Source organism: Anarhichas minor, unplaced genomic scaffold (assembly GCF_050575085.1).
Source record: "Anarhichas minor isolate MPS153535 unplaced genomic scaffold, ASM5057508v1 ptg000089l, whole genome shotgun sequence".
Taxonomy (NCBI): domain Eukaryota; kingdom Metazoa; phylum Chordata; class Actinopteri; order Perciformes; family Anarhichadidae; genus Anarhichas; species Anarhichas minor.
In genome coordinates, this window is record NW_027466535.1 from 20,001 (window position 1) to 47,500 (window position 27,500).

General features: G+C 47.6%; 1 protein-coding gene across 1 annotated transcript in view; it reads right to left on the reverse strand.

Moving 5' to 3' along the window:
• The window catches only part of rbl1 (retinoblastoma-like 1 (p107)), a 26,224-nt gene extending 4,456 nt beyond the window's left edge, over window positions 1-21,768 (reverse strand). The window contains 19 exon segments of the mRNA XM_076082067.1: window positions 521-592; window positions 672-848; window positions 1,278-1,350; window positions 1,352-1,466; window positions 2,510-2,734; window positions 3,039-3,189; window positions 3,442-3,606; window positions 3,757-3,894; window positions 5,193-5,296; window positions 5,659-5,771; window positions 7,140-7,306; window positions 14,707-14,881; window positions 15,050-15,114; window positions 15,305-15,468; window positions 15,691-15,819; window positions 16,668-16,732; window positions 17,648-17,851; window positions 18,258-18,391; window positions 21,481-21,768. Of these exon segments, the coding sequence (XP_075938182.1) occupies window positions 521-592; window positions 672-848; window positions 1,278-1,350; window positions 1,352-1,466; window positions 2,510-2,734; window positions 3,039-3,189; window positions 3,442-3,606; window positions 3,757-3,894; window positions 5,193-5,296; window positions 5,659-5,771; window positions 7,140-7,306; window positions 14,707-14,881; window positions 15,050-15,114; window positions 15,305-15,468; window positions 15,691-15,819; window positions 16,668-16,732; window positions 17,648-17,851; window positions 18,258-18,391; window positions 21,481-21,642 (2,598 nt within the window). The 5' untranslated portion in view covers window positions 21,643-21,768.
• Between the last annotated feature and the right edge of the window lie 5,732 nt (window positions 21,769-27,500).

A 27,500-nucleotide genomic window follows, 5' to 3' on the forward strand; every position in this document is an offset into this window, starting at 1 on the left:
ACGCACGCACGCACGCACGCACGCACGCACGCACGCACGCACGCACGCACGCACGCACGCACGCACGCACGCACGCACGCACGCACACACACACACACACACACACACACACACACACACACACACACACACACACACACACACACACACACACACACACACACACACACACACACACACACACACACACACACACACACACACACACACACACACACACACACACACACCACAGGGTTAGTTCATTTGTATTGATTAATATACATATTTTTATTATTGATTGTCTGGTTTAATTTTGTGTGTAGATATGTGTGTGTGTGGGTGTGTAGATATGTGTGTGTGTGTAGATGTGTGTGTGTAGATATGTGTGTGTGTGTGTGTAGATATGTGTGTGTGTGTGTGTGTAGATATGTGTGTGTGTGGGTGTGTAGATATGTGTGTGTGTGTAGATGTGTGTGTGTAGATATGTGTGTGTGTGTGTGTGTAGATGTGTGTGTAGATGTGTGTGTGTGTCTCTCACATGGCTGCTGGCCTGTGGTTGGCTGCGGTAACACTTCATGATGTCGTGGAAGCTGTGAGTCTCTTTGGTGATCTGTGAGGAAGAAACAGGTACAGGATCAGAGAGACCAGGTCTCTGTGATCCAGGTAGAGGATCAGATGAGGTTCCTCACTTTGGAGATGATGTACACGCTGCACAGCAGCAGCTGGTCCAGGTGTCGGTTCCTCATCAGACCAGTACTGTGGACCAGCGAGTGCTCAAAACACGTCCAGATTTTCCCTCGGAGCTCCGACGAGACGTCCATCTTCACGCACAAATCCCTGAGACGCACGCTGGCCAGGTGGTACACCTGAGAGACGGAGACACGAGACCAGAGCATGAAGCAGGTGGAGGAGTTACGATTATTAGAAATTATGATTCATACAAAGTCATTCATGAAGCCAGACGTTTCCCTCAAAGGGTCTTAAAGGGCCGGTGTTAAAGGTCTGTCGCCATCTGGTGGAGAGAATTCAGACTGAAACTCCTCCAGAGGAGAAAACTACGGTTAAACAACGTAAACGTGAACGTGTTTAGTTTGTCCGTTCTGGGCTTCTGTAGTTAAACAGATCTTCAGCTCCTTAAAGAAAAGAAACTTATTAATATCATATTACATTTCTACCCTAAATGTTTCACACTGTTCCTTTAAAATCAACAACCCTGATCTATGCTAAGCTACGTCACCAACATCACAATCTAAATGAGTGATGATGATGATGATGATGAGGAGGACGTTCGCTACCTTCCTGAAGAACAGAGCGAGTGATCCGGTGCGTCTCGGTCGTCCGGTTCCCATCTGGGGGTCAGCGGTGGTGGGGGGGGGCGGTGACTCTGCTCGGTGACGAGGTCAGCAGGAACTGAGCCGTGATCGTACCGGAGGAGTCACACGGCTGAAACGGGATCAGTGTGATGGTGCGCTCGTTATTCACACCTGGGGGGGGGGGGGGGAGGAGATTTGTTTTTGATTTTTAGAAACCGTTATTTTCTTAAAACATGAAAGAAGAAAAAAACGTTGCCATGGCAATAAAATAGAAGCAAATCAACAAAACAAATCAAAACAGTTTCTCTTCTCAATGTTTTAAAGGAGTGTTGAATGTTAGCTCATCTCCAGACACACAACATTGTGCTTCATCATTGCACCGTTTCTCCTGCATGTTGTTCATGTTCAGGTTCTGTCTCCTCACAGTGTCGTCTCTTCTTTATCTTCTTCAGTCTGAAGCCTTCTTGCTCTGTGAGACCTCCTCTGTCTTTACTGCTCATATGAGATCTGACAGAGTTGAAGAGCTTCTCTTTGTCAGAGAAGTAGTCCTCCACTTTAGCTCCTCTTACATTCTTACTCCTCAGCAGATAATCCTTTATCTCCTCCACACTGTAGCCTCCAGAGCTCTTACAGCTGCCAGCCCTGCACTCAGAGAGCTCACTGTCAGCAGCAGAGTCTTCCTCCAGACTGGACTCACACTCTGCTGCTCCTCTACTTCCTTTCGTTGTCACTTTCTTCGCCTGTGAGTTTCCACTGTCTCCTTCCGTTTTCCTCTTCAGCTGAGGGGTTTTGAGCTGCTCCTCGTGTCCCTCCATGTCCACCTCCCTACCTGTCTCCACCTGTCCTCCAGTACTCTCCCTCACCTCCTGTACCTCACTTGTCCCCTCCTCCCTCACCTCCTGGCCCCACAGTGGTGGAATGAAGTCCCCACTGACGTCAGGACAGCAGAGTCGCTGCCCATCTTTCATCAGGCTGAAGACTCTCCTCTTCAGGAAGTACTACCTTGAGCCTTCACTCAGCACTTATTGTATTCATACTAGTTTGTTTCTGTTCTTCTGCTCTGGTTTATGCTCTATGATGCTTGTTTAAAGGAGATGCACTTATGACTTCTGGTGACTAGTAGTTCTCTTGAATACCGATGTTGAATACACTTATTGTAAGTCGCTTTGGATAAAAGCGTCTGCTACATGACTGTAATGTAATGTAATGTGTACCTTGCAGCGGGATACTGAGGACGGTGGTCTGGCCTCCCTGAGCTCCGATCCTCAGAGTGCTGCTGGAGCCGAACATCAACCTCTTGGCCGGCGACGTCATCGGGCTGCCGGGGGTCACGCCTATAGACCGGACCGGAGGATCGTCTCCGAACAGACGACGTTTAGCGCTGCCAGCTGCCGGAGAGCTGTAGCGGTCGTGTACCGACAACGGAGACGGAGGAACATCTGGAAGAAAGAAACAGATGAGAAGGTTCATGATAGACAGGAGACAACCTCTGGTTCTTCATGTGTTAAAGGCGGGGCTACACGATGATTGACAGGTCTCTACCAGAGACATATACGGCGTCTCTACGTCACTCCTCCTCAGTCCAGATATGGTCACTTCCTGTTCACTGGTTGATAAAAACAAGATGGCGACGGCCGGACTCGAGACTTCAAAACGTCCACAAACTAACAAGAGTCGTTACAGTCTACGATCACAGACCACGACGTCACCACACAGACCGTCTACAGAAACAGCTGAACACACCTTTACGAGCGCTGCCCAGACCGGACCTGAACTCCCTGATGCGGGGGTGGATGATGGGGGAGAGGGCGACCAGAGGCAGGTGAGACTGAAAACCAGAACCAGAACCAGGACCAGGACCAGAACCCGTGTCCAGACTGGAGGGAAAGTTCACCTGGAGCGAGACAAAGGAGGAGAAAGAGACATAAAGACACAGACAGAGTGAAGAGTTCATGCTGCTCTGAGCTCAGCGAGTTCGCTCTCAGGACGTCACGATGCATTCAAGGAACACAAAATATCACAACTGTGCTGGAAATACTCGAGTTTGGGATGTTAAAAGTCAAAGCCAGACGTGAGGACATGATTACTTTGTGAATTATCGTCACAGGTTTGAGTGTTTCCCGACATAATATAAATATGTGCTGACCTCCTCCACCATGGGGACCCTGTTCCCAGCAGCCTGCAAGGCACTCCACAGGGCAGAGTCTGCGCTCCATGCTCTGCTCTCCAGAACCTGCTCCTCAATGAGGTTCAGATGCTTCACCATGTCTCTGGAGAGACCTTCTTCTGAGCGGATGAACACCTCGATCACCTGCACACACACACAGATACACACACGCACAGGCACACACAATACATCCAGTATTATTCACACACTAACTACTGTGATGGAGACTGACTTTTTAAAGATGTAAACGTGTGTGCATCTGTGTGTGTGTATCTGTGTGTGTGTGTGTGAGACCTTGAAGAAGTAGAATGGAGTCAGTTTGAAGATGTTGATGATCCAGGGGAAGGTTCTCTGGGAGCTGTAGGAGAACAACACCACCTCCAGACAACAGGCCATCAGGGAGCAGTGGAAGATATCCTGCTCCAACAACACCTGTGTGACAAACACACACACACACACACACACACACACACACACACACACACTCTTAAAGTACAACAAAACATGTCTTCATGAGGCAGCCAACACAACATCACAAAACATCTGGAGACATCAAATTAAATGAGAGAAAGCAAGAGAAAGAAAATATAGTCATTTTCCATAAAGAGAAAGTTCTTTAGAACTTATGGGTTTAGAGTTTTAATGAACTTTGACATGAAATATTTACTGTAGAGTAGGGTTGTCACGATACCAAAATTATGACTTCGATACGATACCTGCCTTAAGTATCACGATACCCGATACTTACGATACGATACCAGAATTCGATACAATACCACAAATACGATACGGGTATATTTATCTGTCTGACTGTCTGTGGGAGTGGGTGGATAAACAATGCTTCATTTACTTGCATAGTGAGTTTGATATTTTCACTTCATATTTTATCTTAATTCATGGAATAATTATTTTTCCTTAACTAAAAATAAAAAGAATTAGCTCAAGATCCACCCTCAGGCTCCACCAGCATGGAGCCATTTTGCATCAATTGTGTTTCATTTAGTACACTTCTGTGTGCATTGTGACCTCATGATCATACAGGCTTGTCCTCAAACTAGGCTAAGCTAGTCGTGTTAGCTGTCTATGGGGGAGCTTGGGGGTGTTCATGTTTACCCGTCGTTCTTTGAACTCTTTGAAAAGTTGGGGGTGTCTGTCTGAAAGGTGCTTTGCCATGTTAGACGTGTTGCCTCCCTTGGTCTGTGTGGCTTTGAAACACGTTTCGCAGACGGGTCTCTGTATGTCAGTGGGGACCGTACACGGACCACCATTTCCGTTTTTCCGTTTTTGGTTTGAAACGAACAACGAGAATACCATGGTATTTCTGTATTGTCGTTTTTTCAACTGAACGGTAAAACAGACTATCAAAACGTACACGGACCTTGATGCATGTCTCCCCTGCGATCACTGTGAGTGAGCGCTGCCTGTTGCTGTGTGAGCGCTGGGCAGCCCCGCCCCCTTGCAGTCAATGCCTGCAGGCAGCATGACAGGGAGCGGAGCAGTGAGTGCGCTCTGATCGCACTATTTTAATGAAGTATCGATACTAAAAATATGCAAAATCGTATCGTTTTTAACGTACAGGTACACCGTGCAATATTACTGTAGAGAAATAAAAGTAAAGAGGTGATAGTACATGTGAGCTCTGAACCACATGAGGGTGAAAGGAGAAGAATAAAAAGATGCAGCTGAGAGATGTTTAGTGACACACACCCACACGTGTGTTTGTTTCTTACACTCATGTCTTTGCCGTGCAGCCGTTTGTTCTCCTGAACCAGGACGTTCTCCAGGATCTTGTAGTAGAGGATCTCAGCCAGCTTCAGACGGTTCTCTGCAAAGTCTGGAAACAAAATGTCTATTTAGAAATATGTATATATAGTCGCTGATCTCTGATAACCAATCAGGAGGAGAGCTGGTAACGTTAGCAGCGCCGCTAACGGCTAACCAACAGAGGTTCAGTTACATGATGATGCCTTCAGGCTCTGCTCAGTGAACATGAGTACTGGCTGAAGGTACATTATAACGTTATCATGATGTGTTCACATGTCATCTGTAAAATGTAGTTTTAGTGATGAACTTGAATAAATCCAGTAGTTTGAAGGAGATTTTTTCACGTGAATATAAAATAGTGTCTGTGTGTATGCGTGTGTATGTCTCTCTCTCTCTCTGTGTGTATCTCTCTGTGCGTGTGTGTGTGTGTACCTATATGAGAGCCGGGCATGTCCTCTGAGTCGTTGGTGTAATGCTCTTTGAAGGTTTGTCCCAGTGCCTTCACTCTGCCCAGTATGGACTCTGAGGGGTTTCTGGAGCAGGACCTTCAATAAGAGCACAAGACACACAGTCACTACAGCGACAATAATATATAAAGATTAGTGCTGCGCAACGATTACAATTTGTAATCACGATTATTCGCATGATTTTTTTTGCGATTAATCTTAGTTATGTGCAAAGTTCAATAATGAATTATAAAGTAGTGTATTGTGCACTTTTATTTTAAAGTGCTGCTATATGAACAAAAGGTCAATAACATTTGGTTTGTAAAAACTTTAAACACATCAGGTTCTTGTTAGCAGCAGTGTTCCCTTTACACAGCAGCAGTTATAACACAGTTATAATGATTCTGATCATAGATATTCAGCCGGTGTTCATAACTTTATCTTCATGTGTGTAAGAGATGATATTTAAATATACTTCTTGAAAACTGCAAACCTATCTACGTCATGTTTTTATGTTTGTTAAATTCTCAGTAGTGATACTAAATGATGCTTATTATACATATTACAAACAAAACACTTTAAAAACTCTAAAACAATAATTTAAATGAATCATTTCTTTGTTGCTTTTCTTGGTATTGTGGTCAGACACATAATAACGCTGATTACCGTAATATGTGTGGTATTTGTTATAAATGTACGTTGGTACATAGAGGGTGATAAGAAGCTGTACATGGAGGGACTTAGGACCCAGGGGAATGTAGGTGAAGGAAACAGGAAGAGACGCCACACAAACAGCTGTTCACCACTCGCTGCCCGGTTTTTGTGTTTAAAATGTCCGTTTAATAATAATTTAAAAAACTGCGTTAATGCGATAAAATAATTGTCGGCGTTAATTAATGCCGACAATTATTAACGCATTAATTAATTAATGCGTTAATGCAGTTTTTTTATTATTATTAAGCGGACATTTTAAACACAAAAACCGGGCAGCGAGCGGTGAACAGCTGTTTGTGTGGCGTCTCTTCCGTTTGCAGAACCTGATGTTATTGCACTTATTGAACTTTGCGCATAACTATGAGATTAATCGCAAAAAAAATCATGCGATTAAAAATTGTAATCGTTGCCTACATATATATATATACATATATATACATATACATACACATATATATACATATACATACACATATATATACATATACATACACATATATATACATATACATACACATATATATACATATACATACATATATATATATATACATATACATACACATATATATACATATACATACACATATATATACATACACATATATATACATATACATACACATATATATACATATACATACATATATATATATATACATATACATATACATACATATATATATATATACATATACATATATATATATATATATATACACATATATATACTGTATATAGTGAGGATCAGACCTGAAGATCTGCAGCAGCTGCTCACTGGGGGCCGTCCTCAGCCCCCCCACCATGCTCTGTAGACGACTGACACTCTGCGTCGCCGAGGAGACGGGAGTGACGAGCAGGTCCTTCTCCTTCAGGTAGACCCGCCCGGTTAGAGGGGTGGAGGGGGCGAGAGAGCCCGACTGAGAGAGAGAGAGAGAGAGATTTTTTTTTGATTTTTAGAAAACCTTTATTTTCTTTGAACAACATGTTTCTTTACCATTTAAAACGGTTAAACAAAATAAAGTCCAACAAACATAAATGTGTCTTTGATTGTCTTTAGACTGTGAGATCTTTTCCTCACTGAGCTCCATCTTTGTTCAGTTCTTTGTCCACTTTGTGAACTATCTTCTTCAGTCTGAAGCCTTCCTGCTGAGTGAGACCTCCTCTGTCCTTGCTCCTCATGTGAGCTCTGGCAGAGCTGGAGAGCTTCTCTTTGTCAGAGAGGTAGTCCTCCACTTTGGCTCCTATCACGTTCTTACTCCTCTTCAGATACTCCTTTATTATCTCCACGCTGTACACTGTAAAAATGTCAGCAGAGAGCTTCCGCTGTCTCCTCTCTGTTTCCTCGTCTGCTTCCATGTCCACCTCCCTAGCTGTCTCCACCTGTCCTCCAGTAATCTCCCTCACCTTCTGGACCTCACTTGCCCCGTCCTTCATCACCTCTTGTCCCCCACTTTTCCTCTCTTCTCTCACCTCCTGTACCTCACTTGCTTCCTCCACCCTCACCTCCTGGGTCTCACTTGTTTCCTCCACCCTCACCTCCTGTACCCCACTTGTTTCCTCCACCCTCACCTCCTGGATCTCGCTTGTTTCCTCCACCCTCACCTCCTGTAACCAACTTGTTTCCTCCACCCTCACCTCCTGTAACCCACTTGTTTCCTCCACCCTCACCTCCTGTAACCAACTTGTTTCCTCCACCCTCACCTCCTGTACCCCACTTGTTTCCTCCACCCTCACCTCCTGGATCTCGCTTGTTTCCTCCACCCTCACCTCCTGTAACCAACTTGTTTCCTCCACCCTCACCTCCTGGATCTCGATTGTTTCCTCCACCCTCACCTCCTGTAACCAACTTGTTTCCTCCACCCTCACCTCCTGTAACCCGCTTGTTTCCTCCACCCTCACCTCCTGTAACCCACTTGTTTCCTCCACCCTCACCTCCTGTAACCCGCTTGTTTCCTCCACCCTCACCTCCTGTAACCCACTTGTTTCCTCCACCCTCACCTCCTGTAACCCACTTGTTTCCTCCACCCTCACCTCCTGTAACCCACTTGTTTCCTCCACCCTCACCTCCTGTAACCCACTTGTTTCCTCCACCCTCACCTCCTGAAACCCACTTGTTTCCTCCACCCTCACCTCCTATAACCCGCTTGTTTCCTCCACCCTCACCTCCTGTAACCCGCTTGTTTCCTCCACCCTCACCTCCTGTAACCCACTTGTTCCCTCCACCCTCACCTCCTGTAACCCACTTGTTTCCTCCACCCTCACCTCCTGTAACCCACTTGTTTCCTCCACCCTCACCTCCTGTAACCCACTTGTTTCCTCCACCCTCACCTCCTATAACCCACTTGTTTCCTCCACCCTCACCTCCTGTAACCCACTTGTTTCCTCCACCCTCACCTCCTGTAACCCACTTGTTTCCTCCACCCTCACCTCCTATAACCCACTTGTTTCCTCCACCCTCACCTCCTGTAACCCGCTTGTTTCCTCCACCCTCACCTCCTGTAACCCACTTGTTTCCTCCACCCTCACCTCCTATAACCCACTTGTTTCCTCCACCCTCACCTCCTGTAACCCACTTGTTTCCTCCACCCTCACCTCCTGTAACCCACTTGTTTCCTCCACCCTCACCTCCTATAACCCGCTTGTTTCCTCCACCACCTCCTGTAACCCGCTTGTTTCCTCCACCCTCACCTCCTATAACCCACTTGTTTCCTCCACCCTCACCTCCTATAACCCACTTGTTTCCTCCACCCTCACCTCCTGTAACCCGCTTGTTTCCTCCACCCTCACCTCCTGTAACCCACTTGTTTCCTCCACCCTCACCTCCTATAACCCGCTTGTTTCCTCCACCACCTCCTGTAACCCGCTTGTTTCCTCCACCCTCACCTCCTGTAACCCACTTGTTTCCTCCACCCTCACCTCCTATAACCCACTTGTTTCCTCCACCCTCACCTCCTGAGCCACACCCGTCTCCTCCACCCTTGCCTCCTGTGCTCCACTTGTTCCCTCTTGTCCGTCCTGCTTGTCCCCTCTGCCCTCCTCAGTACCTTCCTGGTTCTGGTCTTTGTTTGAGCCGTTCTCCCCAGGACAAGCTCTACTCAGATGTCCTTCTTTCCCACAACTGTAACATTTAAAATCATTAGTCTTTGCAAAGATGACGTAGTCAAAGTCCTCTACTGTGATTTTGAAACTGAGGTTGACCACTCTGCTCCTGTTGTTGGGGATCATGAGGACATGTCTCCTGTGAGACACCACGTGCTTTAACAGCGGAGACTTAAAGCCAGAGGACACTCTCCTAACCGGAGACACCGCTTTCCCATGTTTGGACAGCTCTTTGATTATTGCATCGTTTCTTATGAATGGTGGCACGTTGGACACGGTGACTTTCACTTCCGGTGAGCTGAGAGGATACGTGGGCAGGAAGTGTTCACCCACGGAGATCCCGGTCAACACCACTTCCGCAGTTTTTATGGTGTCTAGAAAGATGACCACAGCGCTGTTCATCCGCGCTGCGGACTTCACGTGGCTGTGGCCGACAAGCTCCCCCACTGCCAGGCTGATTCCTCCACTGAACACCCGAAACGCGGCGGGATCTTCACGCCGTGTTCCCTGGTTAACTCCGTCAGGCTCATGGTGGCGTTTAGCTCGCCGACAGCTCGCGCTGATCGACTGCAATCCGCTCACAAAACAAAGACCCAAAAAACAGCTAAAAGTACACAAAAAAAACGTGAACCCTGCACACCCCACTACACTACCATATACAACATTACCCAGTGAAGAAAAAGATCGAAAAAACGTTATTTATCGCTCTCAAACACCCTCCGCCAACTCCGTGCTCCTTCCACTCAGAGAGAGAGAGAGAGAGAGTTTATATTTACTTCCATTGATATCCAAGTCTGTTCTTCATATGATGAACATTTATGTTCTAAACATAAATGTTGGACTTTAAACATGTGTACCTTCTATACGTGTTGTTATCGGTGTGTGTGTGTGTGTGTGTGTGTTTGTGTGTGTGTTAGCGTGTACCTTCTCTATGGGCTCAGATCAGTCTCAATAATTGCAAATGCACACAGAACGATTCACAAATACATTCCAATGCACACATAAATAAATTACGATTTATATAAATGTAAAAAAAAAAATCAAAATATATTTCTGCATCTGTATGTATTTCTGTGTGGATGTTTTCTATTTGTTTGTGGATTTGTATGCATTTGTTTGTGGACCACTCCACATTTATTTGTGGGTTTTTTGGAGACTCCCCTGACGTCACTGGATTCGCAAATGCGGTTTTTTCAACGTTCTTATTTTCAAGCAATCAGATGAGCGCAGCTCCCCCCTCCCCTCCCCACGAGGCTGCTAGCGTTAGAGTTGCGCAATATGCGGAGGCAACAGGTCAGAACTCGAGAAAGGGCAAGCTCACATCATGGGAGCTAGTAGAGGCACTTCCTGTTGCAAGCTGCCACTGTTTCGGAGCGGATTCCGCGGTAGTTTAGTCTTTATTTGGCGTTATTTGACAATACGAAGGTATGACTGTTGGTAGTTGTAATTAGTTTCGTAAAAAAACATGTGATCAGGTTCTTCTTACTTCTGTGTGCATTTGCAATTATTGAGACTGATCTGACCCCATACTTCTCCACATGTAGTTGTAGGTGTGTGTGTGTGTGTGTGTGTGTACCTTCTCTACATGTAGTTGTAGGTGTGTGTCTCTGTGTGTGTACCTTCTCTACATGTAGTTGTAGGTGTGTGTCTATGTGTGTGTACCTTCTCCACATGTAGCTGTAGTTGTGTGTGTCTGTGTGTGTACCTTCTCTACATGTAGCTGTAGTTGTAGGTGTGTGTGTCTGTGTGTGTACCTTCTCTACATGTAGCTGTAGGTGTGTGTGTGTGTACCTTCTCTACATGTAGCTGTAGTTGTAGGTGTGTGTACCTTCTCCACATGTAGCTGTAGTTGTAGGTGTGTGTGTCTGTGTGTGTACCTTCTCTACATGTAGCTGTAGGTGTGTGTGTGTGTGTACCTTCTCTACATGTAGTTGTAGGTGTGTGTCTCTGTGTGTGTACCTTCTCTACATGTAGCTGTAGGTGTGTGTCTCTATGTGTGTACCTTCTCCACATGTAGCTGTAGTTGTGTGTCTCTGTGTGTGTACCTTCTCCACATGTAGCTGTAGTTGTGTGTCTCTGTGTGTGTACCTTCTCCACATGTAGCTGTAGTTGTGTGTCTCTGTGTGTGTACCTTCTCCACATGTAGCTGTAGTTGTAGGTGTGTGTCTCTGTGTGTGTACCTTCTCCACATGTAGCTGTAGTTGTGTGTCTCTGTGTGTGTACCTTCTCCACATGTAGCTGTAGTTGTAGGTGTGTGTCTCTGTGTGTGTACCTTCTCTACATGTAGCTGTCGGTGTGTGTCTCTGTGTGTGTACCTTCTCCACATGTAGCTGTAGTTGTAGGTGTGTGTCTCTGCGTGTGTACCTTCTCCACATGTAGCTGTAGGTGTGTGTGTCTGTGTGTGTACCTTCTCCACATGTAGCTGTAGTTGTAGGTGTGTGTCTCTGTGTGTGTACCTTCTCCACATGTAGCTGTAGTTGTAGGTGTGTGTCTCTGCGTGTGTACCTTCTCCACATGTAGCTGTAGGTGTGTGTCTGTGTGTGTACCTTCTCCACATGTAGCTGTAGTTGTAGGTGTGTGTCTCTGTGTGTGTACCTTCTCCACATGTAGCTGTAGTTGTGTGTCTGTGTGTGTACCTTCTCTACATGTAGCTGTAGGTGTGTGTCGCTGCGTGTGTACCTTCTCCACATGTAGTTGTAGGTGTGTGTCTCTGCGTGTGTACCTTCTCTACATGTAGCTGTAGTTGTAGGTGTGTGTCTCTGTGTGTGTACCTTCTCTACATGTAGCTGTAGTTGTAGGTGTGTGTACCTTCTCCACATGTAGCTGTAGTTGTAGGTGTAGGTGTGTAGTTGTAGGTGTGTGTCTCTGTGTGTGTACCTTCTCTACATGTAGCTGTAGGTGTGTCTCTGTGTGTGTACCTTCTCCACATGTAGCTGTAGTTGTAGGTGTGTGTCTCTGTGTGTGTACCTTCTCCACATGTAGCTGTAGTTGTGTGTCTGTGTGTGTACCTTCTCTACATGTAGCTGTAGGTGTGTGTCGCTGCGTGTGTACCTTCTCCACATGTAGTTGTAGGTGTGTGTCTCTGCGTGTGTACCTTCTCTACATGTAGCTGTAGTTGTAGGTGTGTGTCTCTGTGTGTGTACCTTCTCTACATGTAGCTGTAGTTGTAGGTGTGTGTCTCTGTGTGTACCTTCTCCACATGTAGCTGTAGTTGTGTGTCTGTGTGTGTACCTTCTCTACATGTAGCTGTAGGTGTGTGTCGCTGCGTGTGTACCTTCTCCACATGTAGTTGTAGGTGTGTGTCTCTGCGTGTGTACCTTCTCCACATGTAGCTGCAGTTGTAGGTGTGTGTCTCTGTGTGTGTACCTTCTCTACATGTAGCTGTAGTTGTAGGTGTGTGTCTCTGTGTGTGTACCTTCTCTACATGTAGCTGTAGTTGTAGGTGTGTGTCTCTGCGTGTGTACCTTCTCTACATGTAGCTGTAGGTGTAGGTGTGTGTCTCTGCGTGTGTACCTTCTCCACATGTAGCTGTAGTTGTAGGTGTGTGTCTCTGTGTGTGTACCTTCTCTACATGTAGCTGTAGGTGTCTCTGTGTGTACCTTCTCCACATGTAGCTGTAGTTGTAGGTGTGTGTCTCTGTGTGTGTACCTTCTCCACATGTAGCTGTAGGTGTGTGTCTGTACCTTCTCCACATGTAGCTGTAGTTGTAGGTGTGTGTCTCTGTGTGTGTACCTTCTCCACATGTAGCTGTAGGTGTGTGTCTGTGTGTGTACCTTCTCCACATGTAGCTGTAGTTGTAGGTGTGTGTCTCTGTGTGTGTACCTTCTCCACATGTAGCTGTAGTTGTGTCTCTGTGTGTGTACCTTCTCTACATGTAGCTGTAGTTGTAGGTGTGTGTCTCTGTGTGTGTACCTTCTCTACATGTAGCTGTAGGTGTGTGTACCTTCTCCACATGTAGCTGTAGTTGTAGGTGTGTCTGTGTGTGTGTACCTTCTCTACATGTAGCTGTAGGTGTGTGTCTCTGTGTGTGTACCTTCTCCACATGTAGCTGTAGTTGTAGGTGTCTGTGTGTGTGTACCTTCTCCACATGTAGCTGTAGTTGTAAGTGTGTCTCTGTGTGTGTACCTTCTCTACATGTAGCTGTAGGTCTGTGTCTCTGTGTGTGTACCTTCTCCACATGTAGCTGTAGGTGTGTGTCTCTGTGTGTGTACCTTCTCCACATGTAGCTGTAGTTGCAGGTGTGTCTCTGTGTGTGTACCTTCTCTACATGTAGCTGTAGGTGTGTGTCTCTGCGTGTGTACCTTCTCCACATGTAGCTGTAGGTGTGTGTCTCTGCGTGTGTACCTTCTCTACATGTAGCTGTAGGTGTGTGTCTCTGCGTGTGTACCTTCTCCACATGTAGCTGTAGGTGTGTGTCTCTGCGTGTGTACCTTCTCCACATGTAGCTGTAGGTGTGTGTCTCTGCGTGTGTACCTTCTCTACATGTAGCTGTAGGTGTGTGTCTCTGCGTGTGTACCTTCTCCACATGTAGCTGTAGGTGTGTGTCTCTGCGTGTGTACCTTCTCCACATGTAGCTGTAGGTGTGTGTCTCTGCGTGTGTACCTTCTCTACATGTAGCTGTAGGTGTGTGTCTCTGCGTGTGTACCTTCTCCACATGTAGCTGTAGGTGTGTGTCTCTGCGTGTGTACCTTCTCCACATGTAGCTGTAGGTGTGTGTCTCTGTGTGTGTACCTTCTCTACATGTAGCTGTAGGTGTGTGTCTCTGCGTGTGTACCTTCTCCACATGTAGCTGTAGGTGTGTGTCTCTGCGTGTGTACCTTCTCTACATGTAGCTGTAGGTGTGTGTCTCTGCGTGTGTACCTTCTCCACATGTAGCTGTAGGTGTGTGTCTCTGCGTGTGTACCTTCTCCACATGTAGCTGTAGGTGTGTGTCTCTGCGTGTGTACCTTCTCTACATGTAGCTGTAGGTGTGTGTCTCTGCGTGTGTACCTTCTCCACATGTAGCTGTAGTTGTAGGTGTGTGTCTCTGTGTGTGTACCTTCTCTACATGTAGTTGTAGGTGTGTGTCTCTGTGTGTGTACCTTCTCTACATGTAGTTGTAGGTGTGTGTCTCTGTGTGTGTACCTTCTCTACATGTAGCTGTAGGTGTGTGTCTCTGCGTGTGTACCTTCTCCACATGTAGCTGTAGTTGTAGGTGTGTGTGTCTCTGTGTGTGTACCTTCTCCACATGTAGCTGTAGTTGACTCTGAGCCTTCGTCTGACTACCAGACGGCTCCTGAACGATTTTCCTCGGAGTCCCGATCTCCTCGTCAGCGTCGGCCCCCAGAAACACTCGCTCATCGAAATCTCCCACCGTCAACACGTACTCCTCGTACTCCCTGTTTATGGCTTTACTGTATCACACACACACAGACACACACACACACACACACACACACACACATAATTACACGCTGCAGTATCTCTGAAGAGTACTTGTATATATAGGACTTGTTCTGCAGCACAGATTAGGAGACAGAGGGAGAGAAAGTAGTGCAGTAACTTCTCTCTGACCGGCTTACTTGTTATCAATGAAGTTCTGAGGATCCAACAGTTCTGTCAAATGATCCTCGTTTCCTTTCAGGATCTGATCAGAAAGAAAAGATGAACACACTCAAGAGTAGAACGTTTTCTCACAAGAACTACAACAATCTGGGTTAGAAATCATTAAAAAAAAAAACACACAAGTACAAGGGAGGAATAAAGAATGCATGTGTGTCTGTCTGTGTGTGTGTGTGTGTGTGTGTGTGTGTGTGTGTGTGTGTGTGTGTGTGTACCTGTCTGTGGAACAGCTTCTGGATGTACGGTCTGAAGTAGTGTTGTTTGATTCCTTTGGCCTCGACCACCAACCCGTCATGAAGCTCACACAACCGCTCCAACACACACGGAGGAGGATCATCTGGAGACAAGAGGCCTTCAGAGAGGTAATGAGAAGGGAGACCTACACACACACACACACAGATACATACCAACAGAGAGGCACACACACATACAGACACACACATATGAATAAGCATTGATGCAGTACACAATTAGACACAAAGGTATCTCAATCTTAAATATTAGTAACTGTCAACATTCATGGTGTGGCCCTAAATCAGGGAAAGTCATTTACTTTTGTTTTTATTATTAGTATTTGACACAGACACACACACACACACACCTCTGAAGGTGGGGTTGATGAGGTCCTTCCTGTTTGCACAGAGCAATGCGTTGCCAAACACCAGGTCCAGACAGCAGAGTAGCAGGTGGTACGAGTTCACCAGGTCATCACCGATCATACGGAAGTTACCTTCACAAACACACACACAACATCTGCACTTCATGTGTCACACATAGAACATCTGCACTTCATGTGTGTTACACACACACACACACACATCTGCACTTCATGTGTCACACACACACAACATCTGCACTTCATGTGTCACACACAGAACATCTGCACTTCATGTGTCACACACAGAACATCTGCACTTCATGTGTGTCACACACACACAACATCTGCACTTCATGTGTCACACGCACACATCTGCACTTCATGTGTCACACGCACACAACATCTGCACTTCATGTGTCACATACACACAACATCTGCACTTCATGTGTCACACACAGAACATCTGCACTTCATGTGTCACACACAGAACATCTGCACTTCATGTGTGTCACACACACACAACATCTGCACTTCATGTGTCACACGCACACATCTGCACTTCATGTGTCACACGCACACAACATCTGCACTTCATGTGTCACACACACACAACATCTGCACTTCATGTGTCACACACAGAACATCTGCACTTCATGTGTCACACACAGAACATCTGCACTTCATGTGTGTCACACACACACACACAACATCTGCACTTCATGTGTGTCACACACAACATCTGCACTTCATGTGTGTTACACACACACACACACATCTGCACTTCATGTGTGTCACACACACAGAACATCTGCACTTCATGTGTGTCACACACACAGAACATCTGCACTTCATGTGTGTTACACACACACAGAACATCTGCACTTCATGTGTGTCTCACACACACAGAACATCTGCAGGAATAAGGAAACATGAAGTGGTTCATGTGAAAAGTTATAACAGCTGGTTCTGTTTCTTGGTACCTTTGGTGTAAACAAACAGAGTCCAGCAGAACTTGAACACATCGCTGATGTGACACGGGAGACGTCTGTAGAGACAGAGGACACACACACACACACACACACACACACAGTTAGACTGGGCTGAGACTGTCCGTCCGTCCGTGTGTGTCTGCCTGTCCTTCTGCCTGCCTACCTGTCTGTGAGTCTGTCTGTCTGCCTGTCTGCGAGTCTGTCTGTGAGTCTGTCTGTCTGTCTGCCTGTCTGCCTGTCTGTGAGTCTGTCTGTGAGTCTGTCTGTGAGTCTGTCTGTGAGTCTGTCTGTCTGTCTGCCTGTCTGTCTGTGAGTCTGTCTGTGAGTCTGTCTGTGAGTCGGTCTGCCTGTCTGTGAGTCTGTCTGTGAGTCTGTCTGTCTGCCTGTCTGTGAGTCTGTCTGTGAGTCTGTCTGTCTGTCTGCCTGTCTGTCTGTGAGTCTGTCTGTCTGCCTGTCTGTGAGTCTGTCTGTGAGTCTGTCTGTGAGTCGGTCTGCCTGTCTGTGAGTCGGTCTGTGAGTCTGTCTGTCTGCCTGTCTGTGAGTCTGTCTGTGAGTCTGTCTGTGAGTCTGTCTGTCTGTCTGCCTGTCTGTGAGTCGGTCTGCCTGTCTGTGAGTCTGTCTGTGAGTCTGTCTGTGAGTCTGTCTGTCTGTCTGCCTGTCTGTGAGTCTGTCTGTCTGCCTGTCTGTGAGTCTGTCTGTCTGTCTGCCTGTCTGTGAGTCGGTCTGCCTGTCTGTGAGTCTGTCTGTGAGTCTGTCTGTGAGTCTGTCTGTCTGTCTGCCTGTCTGCCTGTCTGTGAGTCTGTCTGCCTGTCTGTGAGTCTGTCTGTCTGCCTGTCTGTGAGTCTGTCTGTGAGTCTGTCTGTGAGTCTGTCTGTCTGTCTGCCTGTCTGCCTGTCTGCCTGTCTGTGAGTCTGTCTGCCTGTCTGTGAGTCTGTCTGTCTGCCTGTCTGCGAGTCTGTCTGTCTGTCTACCTGTGCTTCCTGCTGCGTGGTTGCCGTGGCCTCTCTCCTCCCTGAGGGTTCTGAAACATGTCCATGAAGATTGGCTCAAACTTGCGGAAGATCACGGTGGAGACCTCAAAGTTCCTCTCCAGACGCTCCATCCTCAGCCTGAAGTCCTGAGGGAGGTTAGACATGTCGGCCCACTTCCTCATCTTGGAGAAGAACTGGATCAGACTAGGAGGACGGAGAGAGAGAAGTAGAACATGAATATTATTTCAGCTCTACTCAGTAAAAATGAGAATAAGCTGAAGTAAAAATAATAACGTTATCATGATGTGTGTTTCTCTAACATCAGCTCCAGATGTGTGTCTGTCTCTAACATCAGCTCCAGATGTGTGTCTGTCTCTCACATCAGCTCCAGATGTGTGTCTGTCTCTAACATCAGCTCCAGATGTGTGTGTTTCTAACATCAGCTCCAAATGTGTGTCTGTCTCTAACATCAGCTCCAGATGTGTGTGTGTTTCTAACATCAGCTCCAAATGTGTGTGTGTTTCTAACATCAGCTCCAGATGTGTGTCTGTCTCTAACATCAGCTCCAGATGTGTGTCTGTCTCTAACATCAGCTCCAGATGTGACCCACCTGAGTTTGGCGGTCCTGAGGATCCTGGTGAGAGAGACACAGTTTCCCTCCATCAAACCTTTACCCACTGTGGGAGTAGAGCTCTTCCTGCAGGCTGAATACAGAGAACAGGCCAACCAGTGGACCACCTCTCCCTGTATGAACACATAATATTAATATGAATAAATAAACAGAGAACAGACCAGTTTACAAGCTCACAAACACAAACGTTTGCACATCAACAGGAGCCAGAAGAGCTGCTTTAACAGTCAACACAGTGAAACATCTGGAGAGTGAAACACAGACGCCAGCCACCTGGACAACAACACCTGTGTGAGAATGCTGTTCATCGATTTCAGCATTCAACACCATCCCCCCCTCCAACTGATCACCAAACTAGGTGACCTCGGCATCAACCTCCCTCTGCAGCTGGATACAGCTGGTGGTAACACAAGCAACTTACTCCAGCACCTCAGCAGAAAACGTGTGTTGGAATACCAAGAGTGTGTAACGGTCATTTTTTACGTAGTATATATTTCTACTCAGTATATTGTATTAATGCATGAGTAATTTTGCTCTGGACTTTGTTGAACTTCACTGTGTCTCTGTTGTGCAGAATAATTCTCCCTCTCTGCTCCTAAAGATAACTAACTGTGTTGTGTGAGAGTGTTCCAGCACCAAGGCCTCTGGGCCGCTGGTTTTGGTTGCTGGCCGTTTGTTTTCAGTCTGAGACCAACATGTCTGTAACATCGGCCCACCGTTGCTCATTCTGTATAGAGAAAGCTTGTTCACTTTTTTCTTGGTTCTTCCTCACTGAGACTGAACGCATTCTGTTGTGATGATTGAACCTTCTCTGAGCAGAGAATAAATACTTAAAAGACAACCTGGTTTTGGTATTATGTATTTCAGCCTTAAAGACTCACGCAAAGCAGGTTTAGGAATATTTTCCACAACAAGTGTGATGACGGCCGTCAACCGGTAACGTTAGCGCGAGTGAAACGGTGAAGCCAAAGGGTCACACATCGCTTGAAGAGGCATTAGCTCAAGGCAGCATATGACAAGAAAAGCAAGCGGTGGAGCGACATTACGAACGCAATAACGATCCAGCTCTGCAAGGACATGGTCCCGCTACAGACAGTGGAGAAAGACTCGGAGCAATGATTAAAACACTGGATTCAAGGTACGTCTGACCGGGGCGACAAACTTCAGCCAAACTGCTATCCCAACATTAGAGGAACAAACGAGCACCCCCTCTAGTAAGCAAAGCCTTCATACATGAAGACATTAACATGTTTGTATATTCTATGTACTCCTGACAGTAGTGAGCCTCTATAAACATATAGAAAAACACAGTCAAGGGAAAAAATAATACCGTGAAACCGTCAGAATCTTAAAAAGTACCGCGATACTAATTTTTGGTCGTACCGCCCAGGTCTAGGTCCAGCACTACAAGGAGGTTATTGTGGACTCCAGAAAGACCAAAGGCTGCACACACAGCACCATCCACATCAATGGAATGGAGGTTGAGCGTGTCCACATCTCAGAGGACCTCTCTTGGACCCTTAACCCTGGTCAAGAAGGCACACCAGCGTCTCTTCTTCCTGAGGAGACTGAAGAAAATCCACACGTCTCCTCTGATCCTGGTGTACTTCTACCGCTGCACCATCGAGAGCATCCTTACAAGCTGCATCACAGTTTGGTATGGCAACTGCTCTGTCTCAGACCGGAAAGCACCGCAGAGGGTGGTAAAAACTGCCCAACGCATCACCGGAACTCCACTTCCTGCCATCGAGACCGTCCCCCTCAAGCGCTGCCTGTCAAGGGCGAGCAGCATCGTCAGGGACTCCTCACACCCCGGCCATAGACTGTTTGCCCTCCTCCCCTCTGGGAGGCGCTATAGGAGTCTCTGTTCCAGGACCAGCAGGCTCAGGAACAGCTTCTTCCCCTCAGCTGTCACCCTAATAAACTCTGCACCACGGTCTCATGGTCTCAGACGTTACTACAGGACATTACTGGAGGACTCACCTCCAGAGTGTAGGTGTTCCAGATGTTAGTGAAGTTCTCATGGTCTCAGACGTTACTACGGGACGTTACTAGAGGACTCACCTCCAGAGTGTAGGTGTTCCAGATGTTAGTGAAGCTCTCATGGTCTCAGACGTTACTACAGGACATTACTGGAGGACTCACCTCCAGAGTGTAGGTGTTCCAGATGTTAGTGAAGTTCTCATGGTCTCAGACGTTACTACAGGACATTACTGGAGGACTCACCTCCAGAGTGTAGGTGTTCCAGATGTTAGTGAAGCTCTCATGGTCTCAGACGTTACTACGGGACATTACTAGAGGACTCACCTCCAGAGTGTAGGTGTTCCAGATGTTAGTGAAGCTCTCCATGGTCTCAGATGTTACTACGGGACATTACTAGAGGACTCACCTCCAGAGTGTAGGTGTTCCAGATGTTAGTGAAGCTCTCATGGTCTCAGACGTTACTACGGGACATTACTAGAGGACTCACCTCCAGAGTGTAGGTGTTCCAGATGTTAGTGAAGCTCTCCATGGTCTCAGACGTTACTACAGGACATTACTAGAGGACTCACCTCCAGAGTGTAGGTGTTCCAGATGTTAGTGAAGCTCTCATGGTCTCAGACGTTACTACGGGACATTACTAGAGGACTCACCTCCAGAGTGTAGGTGTTCCAGATGTTAGTGAAGCTCTCCATGGTCTCAGATGTTACAACAGGACATTACTAGAGGACTCACCTCCAGAGTGTAGGTGTTCCAGATGTTAGTGAAGCTCTCATGGTCTCAGACGTTACTACGGGACATTACTAGAGGACTCACCTCCAGAGTGTAGGTGTTCCAGATGTTAGTGAAGCTCTCCATGGTCTCAGACGTTACTACGGGACATTACTAGAGGACTCACCTCCAGAGTGTAGGTGTTCCAGATGTTAGTGAAGCTCTCATGGTCTCAGACGTTACTACGGGACATTACTAGAGGACTCACCTCCAGAGTGTAGGTGTTCCAGATGTTAGTGAAGCTCTCATGGTCTCAGACGTTACTACGGGACGTTACTAGAGGACTCACCTCCAGAGTGTAGGTGTTCCAGATGTTAGTGAAGCTCTCATGGTCTCAGACGTTACTACGGGACGTTACTAGAGGACTCACCTCCAGAGTGTAGGTGTTCCAGATGTTAGTGAAGCTCTCATGGTCTCAGACGTTACTACGGGACGTTACTAGAGGACTCACCTCCAGAGTGTAGGTGTTCCAGATGTTAGTGAAGCTCTCCATGGTCTCAGACGCAGTCTGCTCGTCCATGTTGAGCTCCTGACATAACGTCTCCAGACTCCTCCGGACCGAGCTCTCCTCCATCCTCCCGCACTCAGAGTCAGACGACTCTTCGCCCCGCATTCCTTCAAATTATTTAGTTTAGTTTAAAAGTTTAATTTAATAAAAACAATCCTCCACAGTTTTAAAAACACGACGCCAGCTCCCCCCCCACCAAAACACACACACAGCACAACACGACTCGGCGGACTTCCGCTAACGATCCCACCCACAATGCATCGCGTTGGCGGGAAAACAAGCCGCGCTTCGATCAATCAGAAGCGAGGAGAGCGTTGCCCCTCCCCTCGACTGCGGCTCTGCTGTGTAAGACACGGGATCACAACGATTGGGTCCTTCTCAGCCACGTGACTGGTGACGTCACATCACATTAGCGGGTCATTTAACTGAGCTCAGCGCTGTTTATGAGAGAGGAGCTTCGGAGCATTTAAATAAACGTATAAATATGATGTGTATCATCATTTATATGTTCTAGTCATGTATTTTATTGTGTGCAGCTTAAATGTTTGTCAAACACAGAAACACAGTAAATTAGTGATGGATTTAAGAGAATATTCTTATTGATATAATTACTTGAAACGTCATGTGAGGATTATAGCAGTTTAATTAGATCATTAAAACATAAATATCAGGTGAATGTCATTAATAAATACAGTTAGATCAGATACTTATGAGGAGCTACACAAACTGTGAAGGACAGAACGTTTAATGATCTTTATTTATTTAATGACGTAAATATGATTTATGAAAACAAAAGGAAACAGGTACATCTGTTGAGTGTTCAGGTGAGCTGAAAACACTTCCGCAAAGGAACCACTGGAAGGTTCCAGGTTCCAGTTTCCTCTGGAAGGTTCCAGGTTCCACTGGAAGGTTCCAGATGCATTTTAGGAATTCCGTATGTGGGCGGGTCTTTGGTTTCCTAAGGAGGAGGAGCGAGGAATCGGGGAATCCCGGTATCCCGGTGCCATATCACCGGGAGATAATAGAATAGAAACAGAATAGAAACCCTTTCTTATTGTCATATACATATACACATACACGAATACACGGGGATAGCTGCGGTGGAGGCCGGGTCCGGGGATAGCTGCGGCACTGAGGCCGGGGATAGCTGCGGCGCTGAGGCGGCGGTGGCTGGGTCCGGGGATAGCTGCGGCGCTGAGGCGGCGTCCGGGGATAGCTGCGGCGCTGAGGCGGCAGTGGCCGGGTCCGGGGATAGCTGCGGCACTGACGTGGCAGGAACAGGAACTCGTTGAGGCGGTAGCTCGATACGGAGTCGGGCGGACCACCGACCGGACACGGGGAGCTGGAGTCATCTGTGGCTCCGCGGAGGCAGCGGCCGGAACTGGAACCCGCTGCGGCTCGACGGCGGCAGCGGCCAGAACCCGCTGCAGCTGGGAGGCGGCAGCAACTGAAACTGGAGCCTGCTGCGGCTTGGAGACGGCAGCGGCTGGAACTGGAGCCCACTACGGCTTGGTGGAGACAGGGGCTCGCTGCGGCCCAGCTGGAACGGGAGTCTGACCTTTCCTCTGCCTCTGCCTCCTACGAGGGTTGAAAGGGATGTCCATCAGGTCACGGTTCACCTTCTGGACACTCCGAGGACCTCCCAAGGCCAGGCGGGTCCCCGCAAACTGTTCATGCCACTCAGGGGAAAAACGCTCAAAACGTTGGTCCGCTGAGTCCAACAAGTCACAATTTGCCTTCTGGACACTCCGAGGCCCTCCAAAGGCCAGGCGGGTTCCCATAAACTGTTCATACCACTCAGGGAGACGGCACTCCAAACGGTGGTCTGCTGAGTCCATCTCAGGCCAGATCATGTCACAGGGCATGATGGAGAACTCAAACGCAGACCAGACCAGACCAGAAGTAGAGTGAAGCGGGAATTTAATGAATACTTAAATCAGAACAGGAAACTTACAGGAACACAGGGAATTCACAGACGAGACAAAAGACGAAGGGGGAAATCCAGCAGGACGAGGCAGGGCAGGCAGGCAGGGCAGGCAAGGCAGGCAGACGGGGAAACCGGGAACAGGACGAGCCAAACGGGCAGGTAGACATGGCAATGATCTGCTGATGAGGAGGCAGGTGAAGGGAGTTAGGCTGATGATGAGGGAGTGACTGACAGGCAGAGTGAGGAGGGTGTGGAGCTACACAAAGACACACACAGAACACAGAAGGCAATGCCTAATCGTGACAGATAGTGCAAGAGATATAACTGCTAATGTGTAAAGGGAATACTGCTGTTAACAAGAACCTTAATTGTTTAAAGTGTTTGCAAACCAAATGTTATCACACTTTTGTTCTTATAGCAGTACTTTTAAAATAAAAGTGCACAATACACTACTTTTGAATTCATTATTGAACTTTGCGCATAACAATGAGATTAATCGCGATTAAATATTTTAATCGTTGCCCAGGCTTATTATATTATAACCAATGAGGATGTACATGATATGACTTTCACTTGGTTTTTCTAACGTGTTCCAGAGAAACTGTTTGAGAACCTGAGCAGCAGAGTGTTCTGGACCTTTGTGGGTGGACTGTTGGTTGCAGTTCTTTATCGCTGAACTTGAGAGTTCATCACAATTAATCCAATTTAAGGTGAGTTTATATAATGGATAGTTTCAACATATCCCTATTGTGCAGACATCAACAGAATGTAAAGTCAGAGATTTTTATTTATCCATGTTTGTTTATTCAATAATTCAAACAAAAACAACCATAAAGAACAAGAGTTCAACAACAGAAATGGAACTCTTGTCCTTTTTTATGAATAAATTACGAGATGCAGATGAAAGTGAAGATGAGAAACCTGCTGATGTATCTTTAACACGAAGATAAGAGTACTTCTACATCGTCACCACAATGAGAAGAGTACTTCTGTCACAGCTCTGTCACTGCTATCCTGTCACTATATCTCTCACTCACCTAATCAGCTCATTCACTGCACCTGCTCACTCTGCTGCACCTACTATTTAGACCCCAGTCTCACATACACTCACTGCCAGATCGTTCTCCGCATTCATGCCAGACCTTCCAGCGTTTACCCTCTGACGGATTTACCATTACCGACCCTGCCTGTTTGGACTTCTCCGCCTTGCCTCTGCCTGGGTAAACTACTCAGCCTTCTGTCCCCGACCACGAGATCCTGCCTCTGTTTCCTCGGATGTTCTGTCTGCCTTCTCCCTTGACGGCTTGGCGTTCCACCATGTGGAATTCTACACCTGTGCATATCCTAGACACCTGATATGTGTTCAGTTAAGAATAAAGCTATTCAGTGTGTCTGTCGTACTGCTCCTGGGTCCTTACCACACCCGTTACAGTACAATCTGGCCAGAACATGGACCCAGCATACGACACCGCATCACAGGCCCGGTTCGTGTTGATCGAAGAGGCGATACAGCGACACGAGACCCTGGTGGTCACCAACACCGCCAAGGCTCACCACACTCTGGCGAATCAGAACCAGATTCTGACCACCTTGATTGACCAGGTACAGCAACTCGCGGCAGCCACAACTCAGACCAACGCGGCGTGGTTGCCGTCACCTGCTTCGGTCCACTCTGGGGTCGAACCAGCACATTCAACGCCGGTCTCGGAGCCCTGGGTGGGGGAGCCGGAATGTTACGCTGGGGATCCTGAGGGTTGCAACGCATTCCTGACGAACTGTTCCATCCTGTTTGCGTTGCAACCCCACACCTTCACTTCAGAGGACGCCAGAGTGGCGTTCACCATCAACCACCTGACTGGGAGAGCTCGCCTGTGGGGAACGGCGGAGTGGGATCGTCGTACTCCTGCCTGTGCTTCCTTCCAGTCCTTCTCTGACGAACTACGCAAGGTTTTCGGGGTGGTGTCCATGGGACTGGACGTCACCGGAGGCCTAATGTGGCTGCAGCAGGGTCACCAACCTGTCACGGACTATGCCATTGATTTCCGGATCAAGGCACGATTAAGTTCATGGAACATGGCCACCCAGTGTGACGCATATTTGCTCGGTTTAGCAGATTACGTCAAAGACGAACTAATCTCGTTCGAGCTACCCACATCCCTGGACGGGCTTATCGAGATAACCACCAGATTGGATTGTCACATCTAGGCCAGGTGGCTGGCGAAGGGCCGGGTACAGCCAAGCCAGGGGCCACCTTCTCGCCTTCCTCGTTCAACAGCCCCAGAGTATACACCGACCCATCTGCCCGTTAAAAGCCCGGGCTCACCAGTAAATAAGAAAGTACTAGTGAGCCGAGCAGTTTCCCGAACCTCCGCTTGCCAACGACTACTATTCCACGCCAAGCTACTGCTACCCGGGGGCTCCCATATTATTTCCACCTTCCTGGATTCAGGAGCAGACGCATCCATTATGGACGAGGATGACTTGGCGTTCCACCGTGTGGAATTCTACACCTGTGCATATCCTAGACTGTTACCTGTTGTGTGTTCAGTTGAGAATAAAGCTTCAATTCCAACTATTCAGTGTGTCTGTCGTACTGCTTGTGGGTCCTTACCACACCCGTTACAACTTCTATATCGTCACCACTGAGAGAAGAGTACTTCTACATTGTCACCACTCAGAGAAGAGTCAATGCTAAGTGGAAGGTTCAGGGTAGGCCTTCTTGAAGAGGTGAGTTTTCAGCCTGATGAAAGATGGGCAGCGACTGCTGTCCTGACGTCAGTGGGGAGTTCATTCCACCACTGTGGAGCCAGGACAGAAAACAGCCACGACTGGGTCGATCGGCCGTAGGGATCTCTGAGCGATGGGGCAACCATTCGCCCCGAGGCAGCAGAGCGAAGTGGTCGGGCAGGGGTGTAGTGCTTGACCACGGCCTGGAGATAGGAAGGAGCTGTCCCATTCACTGCCCTGTAGGCTAGCACCAGAGTATTAAACTGGATGCAAGCTCTTACAGGGAGCCAGTGTAGAGAATGGAGAAGGGAAGTTGTGTGTGAGAACTTGGGGCGATTGAACACCATTCGATCTGCAGCTTTCTGGACAAGCTTCAGAGGTCTGATGGCCGAAGCCGGGGCTCCGGCAAGTAGAGAGTTGCAGTAGTCCAGGCGGGAGATGACAAGAGCCTGGATGAGCACCTGCACCGTCTCATCAGTGAGGAAGGGGCAAATCCTCCTGATGTTGTAGAGCACGAATCTGCAGGAGCGTGTAACCGATGCAATGTTTGCTGAGAACGACAGTTGGTCATCCAGGGTCACACCCAGGTTCCTCGCAGTCAGAGTTGGCGTCACCACGGTATCATCAATGGTGATGGACAGGTCTCAGTGCGGGCAACCCTTCCCCGGGAGGAACAGTAGCTCGGTTTTGTCCAGGTTGAGCTTCAGGTGGTGTGTCGTCATCCACTTCGATGTCAGCCAAGCACGCAGCGATGCGTACCTCCACTTGAGTGTCACCGGGGGGAAATGACAAGACCAGCTGGGTTTCATCGGCATAACAATGGTAAGAGAAGTCATGCGAGCGAATAACAGAACCCAGAGATGTGTAGAGCAAGAAGAGAAGGGGGCCCAGGACTGAACCTAGTGGAACCCCCGTAGTCAGCATGCGTGGTTCCGATACGGCTCCCCTCCATGTCACCTGGTAGGATCGACCTGTCTGATAGGATGCAAACAGGGAGAGTGCAGAGACTGAGACGCCCATCCCCTCGAGGGTGGAGAGGACGATCTGGTGGTTCAAAGGCCGCAGACAGGTCCAGGAGAATCAGGACAGAGGAGAGTTCGCTCTCGCGGCATGAAGCGACTTCGTCACCCGTTACAACTTCTACATCGTCACCACTGAGAGAAGAGTAGTTCTACATCGTCACCACGGAGAGAAGAGTACTTCATCTTGTAATGGTCATTTTTTACGTAGTATATATTTCTACTTACTTAGTATATATTTCTACTCAGTATATTGTATTCATGCATAAGTAATTTTGCTCTGAACTTTG